The following is a 16,006-nucleotide window of genomic DNA, read 5'->3' on the forward strand; positions in this document are numbered from 1 at the left end:
TAATTCCATGCTAACTAAACCGGAAGTTCTGAACTACAGATAGGGTGTCAAGGAGATTGTGTGTGCGTGTGCATTGTGTGTGTGTGTGTGTGTGTAAGGCCCCTCCTCTCAAAGATAAATAATAATGGTCAACATTTATGAGTGCTTGCTGTGTCAATCACTGTTCTGAGTGCTTTGCTTACAACAACCCTTGTAATCCTGGTAACAACTACATTAGGAGGGTACAAATATTACACCAACTTTCCAGATGAGGACGTTGGCACAGAGAGATGAAGACCGAGGTCTAACAGTGAGGAACCCTCTGGGTGGAGAATAACCCAGGTACACTGGTTTTAGAGTCCGCTGTCCCCAGCACCACACAATACTGTCTCTGTGCCTGACTCTGGACTTGCGAGGAAGTGTGTTGGTGTGTATTATTCACCTTCATGCACTCAGAACCTAGCACCATGCTGGCACGAGGCATGGTTATTTGTTGATTGAATGAATGCACTTTTGCTAGGCCGCGAGGACTGTGGCAAACCCCAACAACCAACAGTTCGTAGGGTTAGATCGCAAACTTTTCTCCGTTGGACGGTGCTGCCGGGCCCACCCTTTCCTTACCACAGCCCGGCACCCAGGCAGCCCCTAAACGGAGATGGTCTGCATCTGCAGGCGCGGGGAAAGGCATAGCAGGCAGCGCCCTGAACAAACCAGAAAAACAGCCTTCGGCTCTGGAGCCCACTCCGGCACGGCCTCAGGTGCTCTACCCTGCGGGATCCAGGGAGTGGCCGCCACTCACAGTTGCCCCTCCTGTCCGCCCCGGTCCGCTCCCGCCGCCCGAGGTCCGCGACGCCCCGCCCAGTGGGTGGAGTGTGAGGCGGGGAGGTCGCTCGACTCGCCGGCGCTGTGGCCTCCCGCGGAGCAGCTCAGACTTTCCCTGCCGGCACATGGACCTGGCCCAACCCTCACAGCCAGTAGACGAGCTGGAGCTCTCGGTGCTCGAGCGGCAGCCAGAAGAGAACACGCCTCTCAATGGTGCCTACAAGGTCTTCCCTTCTTTGGACGAGGAGGCCCCCCCGGCCGAGGTAAGGTCCCCTTGGCGCTGGCCCTAACTTGCCGGCGGCGGGACAGTAGTAGGACCCGGGCCTGGCACCCGCGAGTTTCGGGTTTCCAGTCAGGCGGGGCGTCGACGGCGCAGAGCGAGGGTGGGGCGCGCTCGAGTGCTCTGAATGGAGCCGAGTCACCGCGACACCTTTCGGCCCGAGCAGTCCCCTCCCCAGCCCCTGGGGTCCTCCAACCCCTCTGACCCCCGAGGCGCTTTAGGAATCCTAGTGGTGAGGTGTAGCCGCTCCTGTCTTCAGAGAGGTATTCCGGAGATAGAAGTAGTTTTTTAAAGTTATGTAACTTTTAATTCAGTTTTTCTTTTTTCCAGTAGGGAGAATGAGAATGACAAATTGAGTATCCTCCTTCTCTCAGAATCTCTTCTGTCCTCCTCTTACCTTCACTGCCTTGCCACTTCTCTCCCTCCCCTCCACCCACCTCGCCGCAGCCCCCAGCCTTCTTCCATGCCTACCATCCGCCAAGCACTTTCTGCCTTCTCCCAACCTGGCCATTTGATTCTGCAGGAAGAGAGATAGGGGAGAGCACAGAGGAGAGAAAGCGGTCAGAAGGGGAGAAGGGGTAGGGCTGGCGTAGAGATGGGGCGGGCGGGTTAGGGGGTCGGCGCGGGGGAGGTGAACTTGCCCTGCTCAATTGAAAGAAAATAATTTCAAAGTTCTTGTCTCGAAGGTTGAGACTTCGCCCACCTTGCTTTTACCTCCTCTCAATCCCTAAGGAAGTCCCTGGCTATTTTTAGGCCAAGCTCTTTTCTGATTCATCCCTAGCAATGATGGGAACATTATTCACTCTCATCAAAGACTTGTAAAACATCAGAGCTTTGACTTCCCAGCCATCCACCTTCTGATTAACTCCTAAGATTGGCTTGAGGTTTTCTGGGTGCACAGAACTCCCCATATAGAGCCCCGACCTGATCTTTCTAGGCCCCACTCCTCCACCCCCAACTTTTTGGCTGCCCAGCTGTTGATTTTAGGGATAAGCAGGAAATTCAAAAGTTGAAAGCATTGCTTTTGTTCTACATTGATTCCTGGAACTATTGCAAAGTCTGCTTTTATAGGTACTCTGGAGAGTAATTTGGAAACTTATTTCTGAATAAAATATGAATGCCACAGAAGAATGAAGGTTGAACAAAGATAGTCTGGTCACCAGTGCAAGTGGCCACAACTGTGAACTGGCTGTATGAGTCCTCCAGGGCGGTGTCCAGGAATGGGAGTTGGAAATACTTGCCTCAGATTAGATGGACCCGGACACCCTAAAGACTCCCTAGCTTGGGGCTGAATCCAGAAATCTGGTGACAGTTTTGCCACTAAAAAGTGTGTCCCAGGGGCAAGGTTGTCCCGTAGTGGTAATGTGTGCCTACTTGGCCTTCTGTGAGGCCTGGGAATGCCTTGTTGAAAACAGGTGATGGGTAGAACAAGCCCAATCCATGCAGGGTTATCAGTATTCTGTAATTGTTTAGCACCTACCCTGTAGCAATGGTTCTTTAATGTTCTCATGACGTCCTTGTTAGTAAGGTATATACAGATACCCTAGACTTCTTTGTAAGTTAGCTTTGTAGGTCACCCAATAGGAGAGCTGTCCTCAGTAACAGGATGGAGTGAAGGTGAAGGGCTACAGGAGTACTTGGAGTGTGTTCAAGGAATGCCTTGAACTAATCTCATCTAATGTGTTAATCATTCTCTTTTGTCCTATAAAAAAAAGTGAAGTGTATTTCAGTTAGAAAAGTCAATAAATATAGGCTCATTAAAAAGATTCAGACACTTAAGAATTTTGTGTGTTGGTCTCTTTGAACTGTATATTAAGATTTCTAATTTTGAAATGTAGCTGAAGTCCATGTATTTTCATTAACCCTGTTTAGTAACTGTCTTGTGACAAATACTTTTGATGCATAAATGCATTTAATTATCACAACTAACTTAAGAGGAAGGCGTCAGTATTCTGGTTTGTCAGATTGAAGATGCTGAGTGAAGAAATTGAGGGAGGCTCAGAGGAGTTACCAAAATCCTCAAGTTCACTCAGTGGTGCCTCTGAAGCTTGAACGTATGTTTTTTAGATCTCAAACCTATGCTGTTTCTGTTGATTTATTCTATCTATCTATCTATCTATCTATCTATCTATCTATCTATTACCTATCAGCATTTAATTTAAATATGTCATATATAATTTATACTCATTTGTTTATAGTTGCCTAAGTTATTATTACTAATTTCTATAAGTTAGGTAATTTATAATTAGGCAATTTAGGTGAGCTAGGAGTTGAGTATCACATCTGGAATGATGGAGTTGCAGGTGGATGGGTGAGGAATCGGGAACAGTTCTGGAATGATTGGGAAGAAGACATCTCTCTTCTTCCTTGGAAGAGCTGTGGTGGGAGAGTGAACAAAAGCAGTAGAAAGAACTTCTTTGCCTTTCTTGATGTGTGCTTGGCACTTGAGGCAAAGGAATAGAAGCCACTGAACTCCACTTTGCCTGCTGTCACTGTAAACATGGCAATATGGCTGGGTCAAAAGTGAAAAATAAATTATGGGTAATAGAGTGAGGCTGGTTTTCTTTTATGGCTCATTACAGGGGCTCAGTTTTCAAATAGAAATCCCAGAGGCATTTTAAGAGATGGCAACATCATTTGAATAATAACAAACCAGTAAATTGATAGTTTTGAGGCAGGTAAGATTTATTTCAGGCCGGGCGCAGCGGCTCACGCCTGTAATCCCAGTACTTTGGGAGGCCAAGGCGGGCGGATCATCTGAGGTTGGGAGTTTGAGACCAGCCTGACCAACATGGAGAAACCCCGTCTCTACTTAAAAAAATACAAAATTAGCTGGGTGTGGTAGCGCATGCCTGTAATCCTAGCTACTCAGGAAGGCTGAGGCAGGAGACTCACTTGAACCTGGGAGGCAGAGGTCGTGGTGAGCCCAGATCATGCCACTGCACTCCAGCCTGGGCAACAAGAGTGAAACTCCGTCTCAAAAAAAAAAAAAAAAAAAAAAGATTTATTTCAATGAGCTAGCTAAAAATTAGCTCCATAGCCGTGTGTTGTTCAGTTTAGGACAAGAATCAACTGGCTCTTTTGTGCTTGGATCAAACAAGTGGATTAAATCCCACAATGAGTATTATGAAGAGTTTCCTACCTGTAAGAAAATTTTCCCTGAGCTATATAATATCTGCTTCTGATTGAGTCAAAAAGAAGAAAGGCTTTTTAGATGTAAGAGATAGGTATCCTGCCACTGTTGCAGGATCCTGTGTCATGTATTTAGACCTTTATCTAAAGACGGATGTAAATATCCGGGGAATGTTCATAGGAAAGCCCTGAAAATTCTTGAGCCATATAATATGATCACAGAATATAAGATGCAGATTGCAAATGTAAATTATTAAGCCATGTAAAACAATAATAGAATGTAAGATGCAGTTGCAAATATCTCCGGAAGGCACCTTGCAGAAGAATCTATGTGTGGCCTCTCCTCACGATCTAGAATTTGGGCAAGAGAGATGAAGCCAGTGAAGAAGGCAGTGTGTCTTCATGATCCAGTTTTGAGGCAAGACTCAGATGGCACAGGTAGCACACACCTACTGTGTCACAGGCTCTTCACCCTCAGGGCACATTGGAATCTCCGGGGGTTACCTCTAAAAGATACTAATTCCTCAGCTGATTCTAATGGGCAGACAGCTGAGAAGCACTGTACAGTCTATTGTTTGGCTGGGAGTGTCTGACAGTTTCGTGTGCTTTTTTTTTTTTTTTTTTCATTTGAGAGAGTCTCACTCCTGCCACCCAGGCTGGAGTGCAGTAGTACGCTTATAGTTCACTGCAGCCTTGACCTCTTGGGCTCAAGCGATCCTCCCACCTCAGACTCCTCAGTATCTGGGACCACAGGTGTAAACCGTCATGCCTGGCTATTTTTTTATTTTTATTTTTTGTTGTGACAGACCATTTTATAATGACATAAAGTCTGTGAATATTAATCATGTAAGGGATAGCGCTCAGCGGTCTTCCTCTTAGAGCTGAGGACAGGTCAGTGAGGGCACTAGGCTACAGGAAGAGGCATTTCCTATAGATGACGGCTGTAAAATTTTAAGCTGAGTTCCTCCAGGAAGTCATAGAGTAATCAGTGGTTTTTTTCAACCCACCAGAGTCCTAATTTGTGATCTCTAAGGGACAGCATAAATAAAGGCATGAGAGGCCAAGGAGGTGCATTGACACTCATTCTATGGCTCATTTGAAACTAGATATTTCCTTTTGTGCTAATCTTTATGGGTCCCAGCTGCCTTTTATGAGGGCTGAAAATAGCACCAGGGCTTTGGCCTCAGGAGCTCTGTAAATGGGGAGATGTTTCTGTCCCCTGAGAAACTGAAGATTCTTTGTACTGGGATGTCTTTTTCCCGTGTGGCTTCCCCTGGCTTTGAAGCAGTTCTGCAGGTTTTGAGTGGGGATGAGAGGTGACCCTATCCCTGGATTCCAGAAATGCACTTAACTCAAGAGGGATTTCCTCTGTCAAGATATCCCTAGGGCCTTTAAGTGCTCCCCTCACACCTGTGACAGGCTAGGCCTCAGAGTCAGTGTAAAGTGCACTTGGGAAATCCAACATTTGTCCCCTCATCTAGATTTTCTCAAAGTCCATTCTTAAAATTTCTGGGAGGCCTCTACAACTAAACATCCCACAATCGTTAAATGTATATTACTTGTAGAAGGCACAGGTGTGGAATATAAGAACAGGGCAGTTTAAGAGCACCCCTCCTCTATGTGGTTTCAGTTTACGCAGGAAGATAAGGCCAGGCTCTGTTTGTTTTTGAACCTGAAACCGGACAGGGCAGTCAGTGGCAACAGCAGATGGGCTATGTGGACAGCTCAGGTATTGGAAGATCTCACTAAGGGCAGGTGGGGAGGGAGGCTTCCACCAAAGGGGAGATTTGACCTAACTCCCGAAAGGTGGGAGGCCTCAGACCAGAGGTCTGCCATGGCCTGCTCCCACCTCCCTTACAATCTGGTCCACTAGGTGCAGGTGGGGCCTAGGTATGTGTCAGTTAAAATCCTTACCCAGTGATTCTGATGTGCAGCCAGGTTGGGCACCTCTAATTGAGAAGGTTGGAAATACAGTCCAAGTGTGGACTGACCGCTTCGTTTTCTGATGGCCAGCACCAAAATAAGAATGGCAGAGAAGGCCAGTCGCGGTGGCTCATGCCTGTAATCCCAGCACTTTGGGAGGTCGAGGCGGGAGGATCACGAGGTCAGGAGATCGAGACCATCCTGGCTAACACGGTGAAACCCCGTCTCTACTAAATATACAAAAAATTAGCCGGGCGTGGTGGCGGGTGCCTGTAGTCCCAGCTACTCAGGAGGCTGAGGCAGGAGAATGGCGTGAACCCGGGAGGCGGAGCTTGCAGTGAGCGGAGATCGTGCCACTGCACTCCAGCCTGGGCGACAGAGCAAGACTCCATCTCAAGAAAAAAAAAAAAAAAAAAAAAAGAATGGGAGAGAAAGCAGGCCAGGTGGCCAGGTGTCGGTCAGGAGCGAGTCTCCTCGAGTGCCGGCTGCTGCTTTGTGGGATGGCGAACGCTGAGGAATGACTGAGGTGCAGTTGCACCCTTTGGCCGAACTCCCAATAATTGTTTAGCAGATGCTTTGTGTCCATTATCTCTAGTTTTTGCAACAGTCCTGTGAGCTAATTTACTATTTATATATTTTAAAGCTGAGGACTTTGGGGCCTATGAGTTTCAGTAGCTTGCTTAAAGCCACCTTGCCTTTAAGTGGTATACCTTGGTTTGGAATCCAAGTGTGTTAGATACAGACACATTTTTTCCCCATTGTATTCTGTTGTTTCCCATGGTCTCCATGAAAGAATTATCTAATGGTGGAGTGGGAAGTAGGAGGAGTCATGGTACCATATAGGGTAAGGTGGGGGCCCCTCTGTGACACCCTCATAAACCGGAGCTCTGCACAGTGATGTGGACAAAAGGGAAAGTTGGAGAGCTTTGTGGAGACACACAGCAGGGATTGGTTCTGGCTCATCTCTCTGAATTGCCTCTTTGAAATGGACTAGTGCACACCCTGAAGGGCTGTTAGGGTTAAGTGAAATGACGCTGGTGCTCAATAAACCATAGCAGTTATACTTGTTTTCATTGACCCCTCCTCTGCCTCACTCCAGCCTTCTCACTCCAGCTTTGCAGCTTATTTCCTGTTGTCTCTTGCAGCTGTCCTTTCATTTCCCTTCCCAACCCTTTTTTACATAGAACCTAGGCCACAGCAGTAGCCTTGTAGCTTTTTCTTGGTGTTTCCACTCTAAACTACACATGATTTTCCCTTAATTTTCAACTCGGCTCTGGTGTTTCAAAACCTTCAAGTTTCCAGTGCACACCCAATTAAGTCCAATCTATTCTGGGACAGCCATCAACACCCTCTGAGTGTGCTCCCAGCCTTTCACTCTCTCTAATCTTAACTTTCATTATTTGCCTCTGAAACCCACATTCCAGTCGGCAGGCTAGTCTGCTGGCCGGTTCCATTACGAATCCACACTGTGGATGCTCTTTCCTGGGTTTGGAATGCCTTCAAAAATCCATCTTTCAAAATCCTGCCTATCCTCCCCACTTCAGAGCCCCCAGAGGATTTTCTTGCTAACTTCTTGATGAGGTTCTGTTCTGCCTCTGATCTATCTTTTTGAAAACTTGATTCAGTAGAGTGTTGCCCTAAGGTCAGGGTCTTGCTGCCTTCATTTCTGTGTCTCTGGCACATCCTAGGTATTCAGAACTGTCTGTTGCAACACAATGACTGCCTCACAATCTCCCTCTGCCTTTCTAGGCTAACAAGGAAAGCCCCTGGAGCTCCTGTAATAAGAATGTGGTTGGAAGGTGCAAACTGTGGATGATCATCACCTCCATTTTCCTAGGTCTCATTATAGTGATCATCATAGGCTTATGTCTTGCTGCAGGTAAGAGGATTTAGATGTGAATAAATAACACATTTTAAGAACTTACTTAAGGCTTGTGACTTACACTGAAATGGAAGATGTACTCATAGCCATTTCATTATTTATAATGTGAATTTAAGACCGGCTTGGAATATATTGTATGGGTGGGAGATATGCCTGATTCTTGTGTTTTTGTTTTCTGTTGTTGTATTTTGTTGTTTTATAAGCTCCAGAAGAAATATAGAAACCAGTGTTTTACTTTAAACTCTGCTCATTGGATCTTGAAGAGGTTTCTTAATGTTTCAACTTACTTAAACACTGATTTATATTTTATTTATATCCTGATACCTGTTGATTTGAATTCTTTTTCTTTTCATTTGTTTGCTAAAAATAATTATACTTCATCTGGTGTGTCTGATATATTACTATGATGATAAAATAATAAATAATGTATTTGAAAGAGCTTTAAAAAACTTTGAAGAACCATGTGTCCATAAGCTGTCATTATTTTAACTTATTGTATTTATTTATTTATTTTTTGAGAGAAAGTCTCACTCTGTCACCCAGGCTAGAGTGCAGTGGCACGACTTTGGCTCGCTGCAACCTCTGCCTCCCAAGTTCAAGGAATTCTCATGCCTCAGCCTCCGAAATAGCTGGAATTATAGGCATGTGCCACCACGCCCAGCTAATTTTTGTATTTTTAGTAGAGACGGGGTTTCGCCATGTTGTCTGGGTTGGTCTTGAACTCCTGACCTCAAGTGATCTGCCTGCCTTGGCCTCCCAAATTGCTGGGATTAGAGGCATGAGCCACCATGCTTGGCCCAATTTTAACTTGTTTTAGAAATGACTGTTTATTTTATTAGTGTTGTATGTGTGTATAAAACAAAAAATGTATAGAATGCTAACTATATATGACTATGTCTATTTCATATATTATTTCATGTTGTTGCTTATTTTGATTGAAAAATGATACATGTTCAGTTACCCATAAAACCCATCCATAATATTAATATTTGGTCATATTTTCTTCTAGTCTTTTGTTTAGTTGCATTTCTAAAATAATTTGAGATTAGATTTCTTTATAGTCTTGTGGACTACCTTTAGGATTTTGATATTATGTTTAGATCATTTTGCCAAGTCATTAAAAATTATTTGTAAACATTATTATTTTTATGATTTGCATGATATAATCTTCCACATCATTTAAAGTTCTTTAGGTAGTTACCAATTTTTTAATGATTATTAGTATTCGTTAAAGTTTTTACATCCTCCAGTGGACAATCATTTCAATTCAAAATGGGAAAGAAGAAAATTGTTTTTATTTATATGTGGGGGTGATGGTAGAGAGTGGCTCGTCTGAGGCTGGGATACTCCTGAGCATGATCCAGCCTTCATGCGGCATGGGTTGAGTCCAGCTCCCAGTTACAAACCCAGTCATAGAATGAGAAGAAGAAGGGGTAACTCCCCAGTCTCTCCAGAGGGAGTTCTCAGGAATTTTCCTCAGAAACTACATTTTCCATTTACCGCTTGTTTCCCCTTCTCCCAACCCCTTAATTTCCTGTCTTAGAGTTTTGTAATTCCTGAAGGAATAGGAAAACTTTGATGACATCAGCCAACCTCCAGCACATAAGTTTCCTGGCCAGGCACCATATCTACTTATTTACTTAGGGCATTGTTCAGGTGTGTTGGATGACTGTTTGAGGATATAAGCTGGTGTTAAGGTAGGAAAAAGCTAATGAAGTGTGCTGCACCTCCTCCGTCATGCTGAGGACAATAGTTTTGGTGTGAGCATTGCCATACTTCCTATTCATATCAATTCCAACATATGGATGTTGAAAATGAGGTTGAGTAGCACAATCTTGTCCTGACATAGCTAGTTGGTGCTATCCTAGAAGTTGATATTTGGATCCTGTTGGCATCTGGGGCCTATCATAAAGGATGATTCAAGAGATCTAGATGGTTTAATATTCAGGATTCTAAAGCGCAAGACCCAGGATCTGTCTTCCATTCTCAAAAAGTCATCTAACCTCTTCGCCTCACAAAGAGCAGTCTGCAAGAGGAAGGTATTTCACTTCCTTCCACAGTTTTTCTGGAGATGTAAAAGGTTATGGGATAATATTCAGGGAAGAATTTTTTTAACACTTGTAGTGCAAACTTTATTTTTAATTTAACTGTAAATTTGTGTTCAAACATGTCAATGCTGTAAGAGAGATTTTTTCAAACTACTTTTTAAATCAAGGAAGTACTCGTATTTTACTTGGCATCTCAGCTCTTAGGTATTTGATCCTGTGGGGAGAGTCATGTTAGACGTGGGGGTGGGGGAGATACAGTAGGTTAAAAGGGGTGGGGCAGGGGCTCCCTTCTGTGACAGTCCCAGCCTCACCTAGAGCAGTTCCGTAGGCATTTTTTGGGGATGATCTTCAATAATCAGCCACTTCCTAATTGCCAAGCCCATTAATATGAATCAGATATTTGTGGAACTTTCAAGTACTGCATGGGAAATGTTGTCTGGGGATAAAAACACTGTTGGGAGAGTCAAGGGCTTTGCCTGTGGCTGTCTGGATTTACTGGGTGACTAAGGTTCCTCAGGAACTATATTTGCCATTCATTGCCTGCTTACCCTTCTCTAGACCCCTTAATCTCCTGTCTCAAGGCTCTATAGTCTTCAGACTGAAGCTTGGAGGCGGAAGTGTTAACTTTTGTTCTTCAGTAGGCAGGTCTTTGCAAAACTACCCAGAAAGGCTGAGGAAGCTGAGAGGCTAAAGAAAAACTGACAAATCCAGTTACTCAGAAAGAAACATTTAACAGAGTTTTAGGAACAGAAGCCATGCGTTGGGCAGCAGCGAGAGGAGATGGTGCATTCCTGCACCATTACCCCAAAGGCCCAGGGCTTAAATACCACAGAAAAAGGGTATGCGTGCTTCAGAAGGGATGTGTTTTATAATTGCATAAGGGCAGGATTTATGGCATGTAGATAACATTAAGGTTGTTTAGACCTGAGGGTGAGATTTATGGTAAGTATGTGCTCTTATACATGCAACAGTAGATGAAATAGAAATCTTAGAGGCATTTCCAGAGCTGGGATTAATCAGAAGTTAATACAGTGAAATAATAACTAAGACGGAATTTCTTTAGCCTTCAAAACTGTGCAGTTGGGGTGGACATAAAATGGGACAGTGAAAGCATCTCAGAACAGAAAGTTGGGGAGGGGACAGCTGGGTACCCAGGGCAGGGTGTCCAGTGGGGAGTTATATTTTTTCACTCGAATTAAGAATTGTCAGCATGTGATGATAATAAAAGCAGACCAACTTGTAGTAGGTTTTATTATTGCTGCTCATTCTCTACAGACTGTGCAGCCTTCATTGCCTGTACATGGGTTGGGCTTGCCCACTACTCTTCCCTTGTATGCCATTGAAGAATGACAAATTCAGGATCATGGCTTAGCTTAAAGCACTGAGTAGGGGCTTTGTATGCGCTAGGGAAAAGAGGCTACCTGTCCACCAGACTCACAATCGACATGGAAATTTTTTTAATGTCCATTTTTATGAGTGGAACCCAGGGAATTCTGTTATTTGAGACTCTTTAGGGAAAAGGTATTAATGGATTCTTTCCTTCCTCATAAGGAATTATAAATTTCTTGATTTGAAAGGTACAGAAACAAAAGCCTTCATCTTTTTCTCAAAGTCATTTTCTTTCTGGATAATTTGGAGGATCAGTTGAGTGTTCTCAAGGGTTCTCCTTTCTTCAATAATTCACCCTAGTCATGGAGAGGTGAGACCCTGAATAACACTTTACTAATGAAGTTTTGGTTGGGGCAAAATATTTTAAATATTTCAAAAACAAAACTGTGACAAGTAGGTGGATGCTTAGAAACATGATTTAAATTGATAACATCCTGGAGACCCTCATGTGATATCCCCCAACATTATACCCCAGATTCTTGCCTGACCCTAATCTCTTAATTTATACACCTTTTATGAGTAGGAATGCTGTGGTACTGAGATATAAGCAACGACTTCCTAAGTGACGTTGTGTTGAGTGGATTTGTTTGCCTTTCAGTTGTGAATAAGAGCTACGTTTTATGATGTCATGTGGTTCTGGCAGACTGACAGTTTTCACAGGGTAATGCTCCCTGGTGTAGAGTGACTCATGGGAAAATCCTAGGCAGACAGCATTAACAAGCTATAAGCTGCCAAGGTCCTTTGGGGCAGGAACATGAGAGCAGTGCTAGACCCAGTACCTTGAAATTTCTTTCCATTTTCACCTGTTTCTTTTCTTCAAATCGCTGATGTTTCTCTACCAAGATGGACACCCTTACCTGTGGTCTCCATATAATATCTTTCAGCTTCCTCTGACCCAGAGATCTTCAGATATCTCCTCCTCTCTCTAAGCATCCTCAGGTTCTTCTTAATTTATGCCTAGTGTTCCATTATTGGAATGCTAATCATGTAGAAGTTATTTATATCTTACTGCTCAAGGTCATCACCAAAGTCTGATTGCAAAAATTCGAAAAGTTCAACCTCAGGTATAAATGGGTTAACTCTTCAAATGCACTAGCATCCTCTCTCCTTCAAAGCAATCTTCCATCAGGATTCTTGCTACTTCATTTAGATATATGTTTTTCTCTCCCTTCTTTCACTGGCACACTTCCAGAAAGAAAGGTCTGCATTTGAATCTTGCCTCCTGCAGACTCCCAAACCTCTTGTATCTATTGGTTCCCAATTTTTCTTCCCAAGATTACTAGCAATTGTCTGATCATGGAAGCCAACATTTCTCTGTCCCCTGCCTTATTGTCAGCTTTTAGCTCTGCCAACTTCATTATACTCTTCTGAGTCTATAGAACTCCTGGACTTTAGGTTGATTTTGCTATTTTTGCTCTTGGCCTCTGCATTGTGGGTTCATGATGCTTCTCTTCAGCTTCATGACTTTTCACATTCTTCATTCTTTTTCTTGGAGAGCTCATTCACTCCCAGGACAGCAGCCATGCCTCCAAGAAGGTGACTCCTAGATCTACATCTGTACAATTTTCCTGAGTTTTGGAAGTACTCTTGGCTAGAGATATTTATCTAAAAATAACTGTCATCATCTCAATTATTATACATGTGAAACTACCATTTGTTTGTATGCTATTTTAGTTTGCTTGGGCTACTATAACAGAATATCATAAACTAGGTAGCTTATACATAGCAGAAATTTATTGCTCACAGTTCTGGAGGCTGGGAACTCCAAGATCAAAGTGTCAGCACACATTTGCTGTCTGGTGAGGGCACGCTTTTTATTTCAGAGATCATGCCTTCTAGCTATATCTTCTATGGTATAAGGGGAAAGGCAGCTTTCTGGGCCTCTTTTATAGGGGCACTAATACCATTCATAAGTGCTTTCCCCTCATGATCTAATCACCTCCCAAAGGCCCCACCCTCTAAGACCATCTGATATTGTTTGGATTTGTGTCCCTGCCCAAATCTCATGTTGAATGGTAAGAGGGGCCTGGTGGGAGGTGATTGGATCATGGGGGTAGATTTCCCCTTTGCTATTCTCATGATAGTGTGTGAATTCTCATGAGATCTGATGGTTTAAAAGTTTGTGGCTCTTTGTTGTTTGCTCTTTCTCTCTCTGTCCTGCTCCCCCATGGTAAGACATGCTTGTTTCCCCTGAGCCTTCTGCTATAATTGTAAGTTTCCTGAGGGCTCCCATCCTTGCTTCCTGTTAAGCCCGCAGAACTGTAAGACAATTAAACCTCTTCTTCATAAATTACCCAGTCTCAGGTAGTTCTTTATAGCAGTGTAAGAATGGACTAATACACGCTCACATTGGTGGTTAGATTTCAACATATGCATTTTTCGGGGAGACACAAACATTCAGACCATAACATATCCTTCATCCCAATTTGTTCATCTTTTCCCCGTTCACTCACCCTTTATATAAGATCAAGTTTATTTTAGTTCTGCTACTATCCAATTGTGTAACTTTAGGCAAACTTGTCAACCCTCTGGGCCTGTTTTCCCATTTATAAAATGTAAAGGATTTTGGAATCTGAGTCTATAAATATACCTTGACCCTAATACATGCTAATTCATTGACCTGAACAAATTATGCATTTTCTCTAAGCCTTAATGTCTTCATTTAAAAATGGAAACAACAATATTTAACTCATTGGGTTAATGTGAGGATTATGTGAGGAAAATATATTCATAAGGTGCATAGCAGAATGTTTGTGCATCATACTTAATACAGTAGCTATTATTCTTCCTGTTCCTGGGCTTGATATCTTGGAAACCTTTTTGATTTCTTCTTTCTCATATCTAGATAATGGCCAGATCTTACCAGTTATTCCTTGGTAGTGTCTTGATAGCAACTTTCCCACTTACTACAAGGCACCATGCAGGATACTTTGTGCATGTTGGTTTTCATCTTTACTATCACCTACATTGTAGGTGTTGATATTTCTGTTGGAGAAGTAGCTTCAGAGATTTAAGTGACTTGCTCAAGGTCACCTGGCTAACAAATAGCCAGCAGGAGTTCAGACTGAGTCTGGCTGCCTTTAAAGCCAGCTCTGTTTCTACTATCCTGGGCTTTCTCATTAATTTTTTCTTTTTGTTCCTTCTGCTGTCAGTCACATCAGTCTGTTCCAAACTTGTGCCTGTTGGCCTCTCTGCCTCATCTCTCCTCATTTCATTTATCCTATCCATGACCACCCGATTAACCTCCATTAAACACCAGCCTCTACTTTCTTCGTGGGCGATGTTTAACAACACTCCATTACCCCTTGAAGGTATCTGGCGTTTAAGGGCTCTCTCTCTAGCTTAATTTCTTATATTCTATCCAAAGAACTGTTTTCATGTTCCTTCAACATACAACACATGTTTTTGTGATTTTTAAAAATATGTTTATTCTACACGAGTAAGTATAGCCCAGATTATCTCATTAGTGACATAAAAACTCTCCTGACTGAGTAAGCCTGTCGTTGTTACTATTGTTATTATTTTGACACACACAACTATTTAGATAGGTCTTGGTACAGATTCATGATTTGAATGATACACATTAAATATGTCAGAGCTATTATGGGAGGCCTGTTTTCACACTTGGCATCTCTTCTCAGTGTCCTTGAGTTTAGCAGTTATTTGAACCTTGTATCTATCCTCTTGGCATCCCCTATTGTTTTCTGAGGCATTGATATCTATTATGGAAATCTACATGGTGGGTATAGAGCTCAAAGATACCCATTGAAATATTATTTATAGAAGTAGAAAGCTAAAAATGATAAATGTCATATTTAAGAAAATAGGTGAGCCTATTATGAACATTATGAAGCCATTGAAATAATCTTTGCAAGGAATTTTAAGCACATGGGAAATGGCTTTTGATATGTTTACAACAGAACAATCAGGATAAGTAAGCAATAATGGCAGCAAACAACAAAAAGCAGGATATAAATTACCTATTTGTTAGGACCTTAAATATATAATATCAAGTATAGGAGGAAAAAACCCTCTTGATTGCAAGATTGTTCGTATTTTTTTCTTTGCTTTGTTACAATTTCCTGCACTTTGCAAAATTTTTTGCTATGAAGGCGTAACTTTTTTTTAAAATCATACAACATAATGTCATGACTTATAACAAGTAAGGACGCAGGGATAATTCCCTATGTTTGGGGGTCCCCAAGATTACTCCTAGATTCAACAATTTGCTAGGAGGATACACAGGACTCAGCATGCAGTCCTACTGATCACTATGATCTATTACAGCAAAAGGATACATTACATCGAATGATTAATTACAGCAAAATCCAGAGAAAACCAGGAGCAAGCTTTCAAGTGTCCTCTCTCAGTGGAGTTGCATCAGACTTGTTTAATTCCTCCAGCGATAGGCTGTGACAACACATGTGAGATCTCATCTACTAGGGAAGCTTATTGGAGATTCAGTACCCGGGGTTTTCACTGGGGCTCGGTCATGTACGTAGCCTCTGCCTACTATGCACTAAAAATCCAGACTCCCAGAAGGAAAGGAGA

At 42.8% G+C, this 16,006-nt stretch overlaps 1 protein-coding gene across 1 annotated transcript in view; it reads left to right on the plus strand.

Annotated features, from left to right (window-relative positions):
* Positions 1-845: 845 nt before the first annotated feature.
* The window catches only part of C2H3orf52 (chromosome 2 C3orf52 homolog), a 31,884-nt gene continuing 16,723 nt past the window's right edge, over positions 846-16,006 (plus strand). The window contains exons 1-2 of the mRNA XM_003825086.4: positions 846-1,064; positions 7,886-8,015. Of these exons, the coding sequence (XP_003825134.3) occupies positions 927-1,064; positions 7,886-8,015 (268 nt within the window). The 5' untranslated portion in view covers positions 846-926. The remainder of the gene's footprint in view (positions 1,065-7,885; positions 8,016-16,006) is intronic.

This window comes from Pan paniscus, chromosome 2, assembly GCF_029289425.2.
Source record: "Pan paniscus chromosome 2, NHGRI_mPanPan1-v2.0_pri, whole genome shotgun sequence".
NCBI classification, from domain to species: Eukaryota; Metazoa; Chordata; class Mammalia; order Primates; family Hominidae; genus Pan; species Pan paniscus.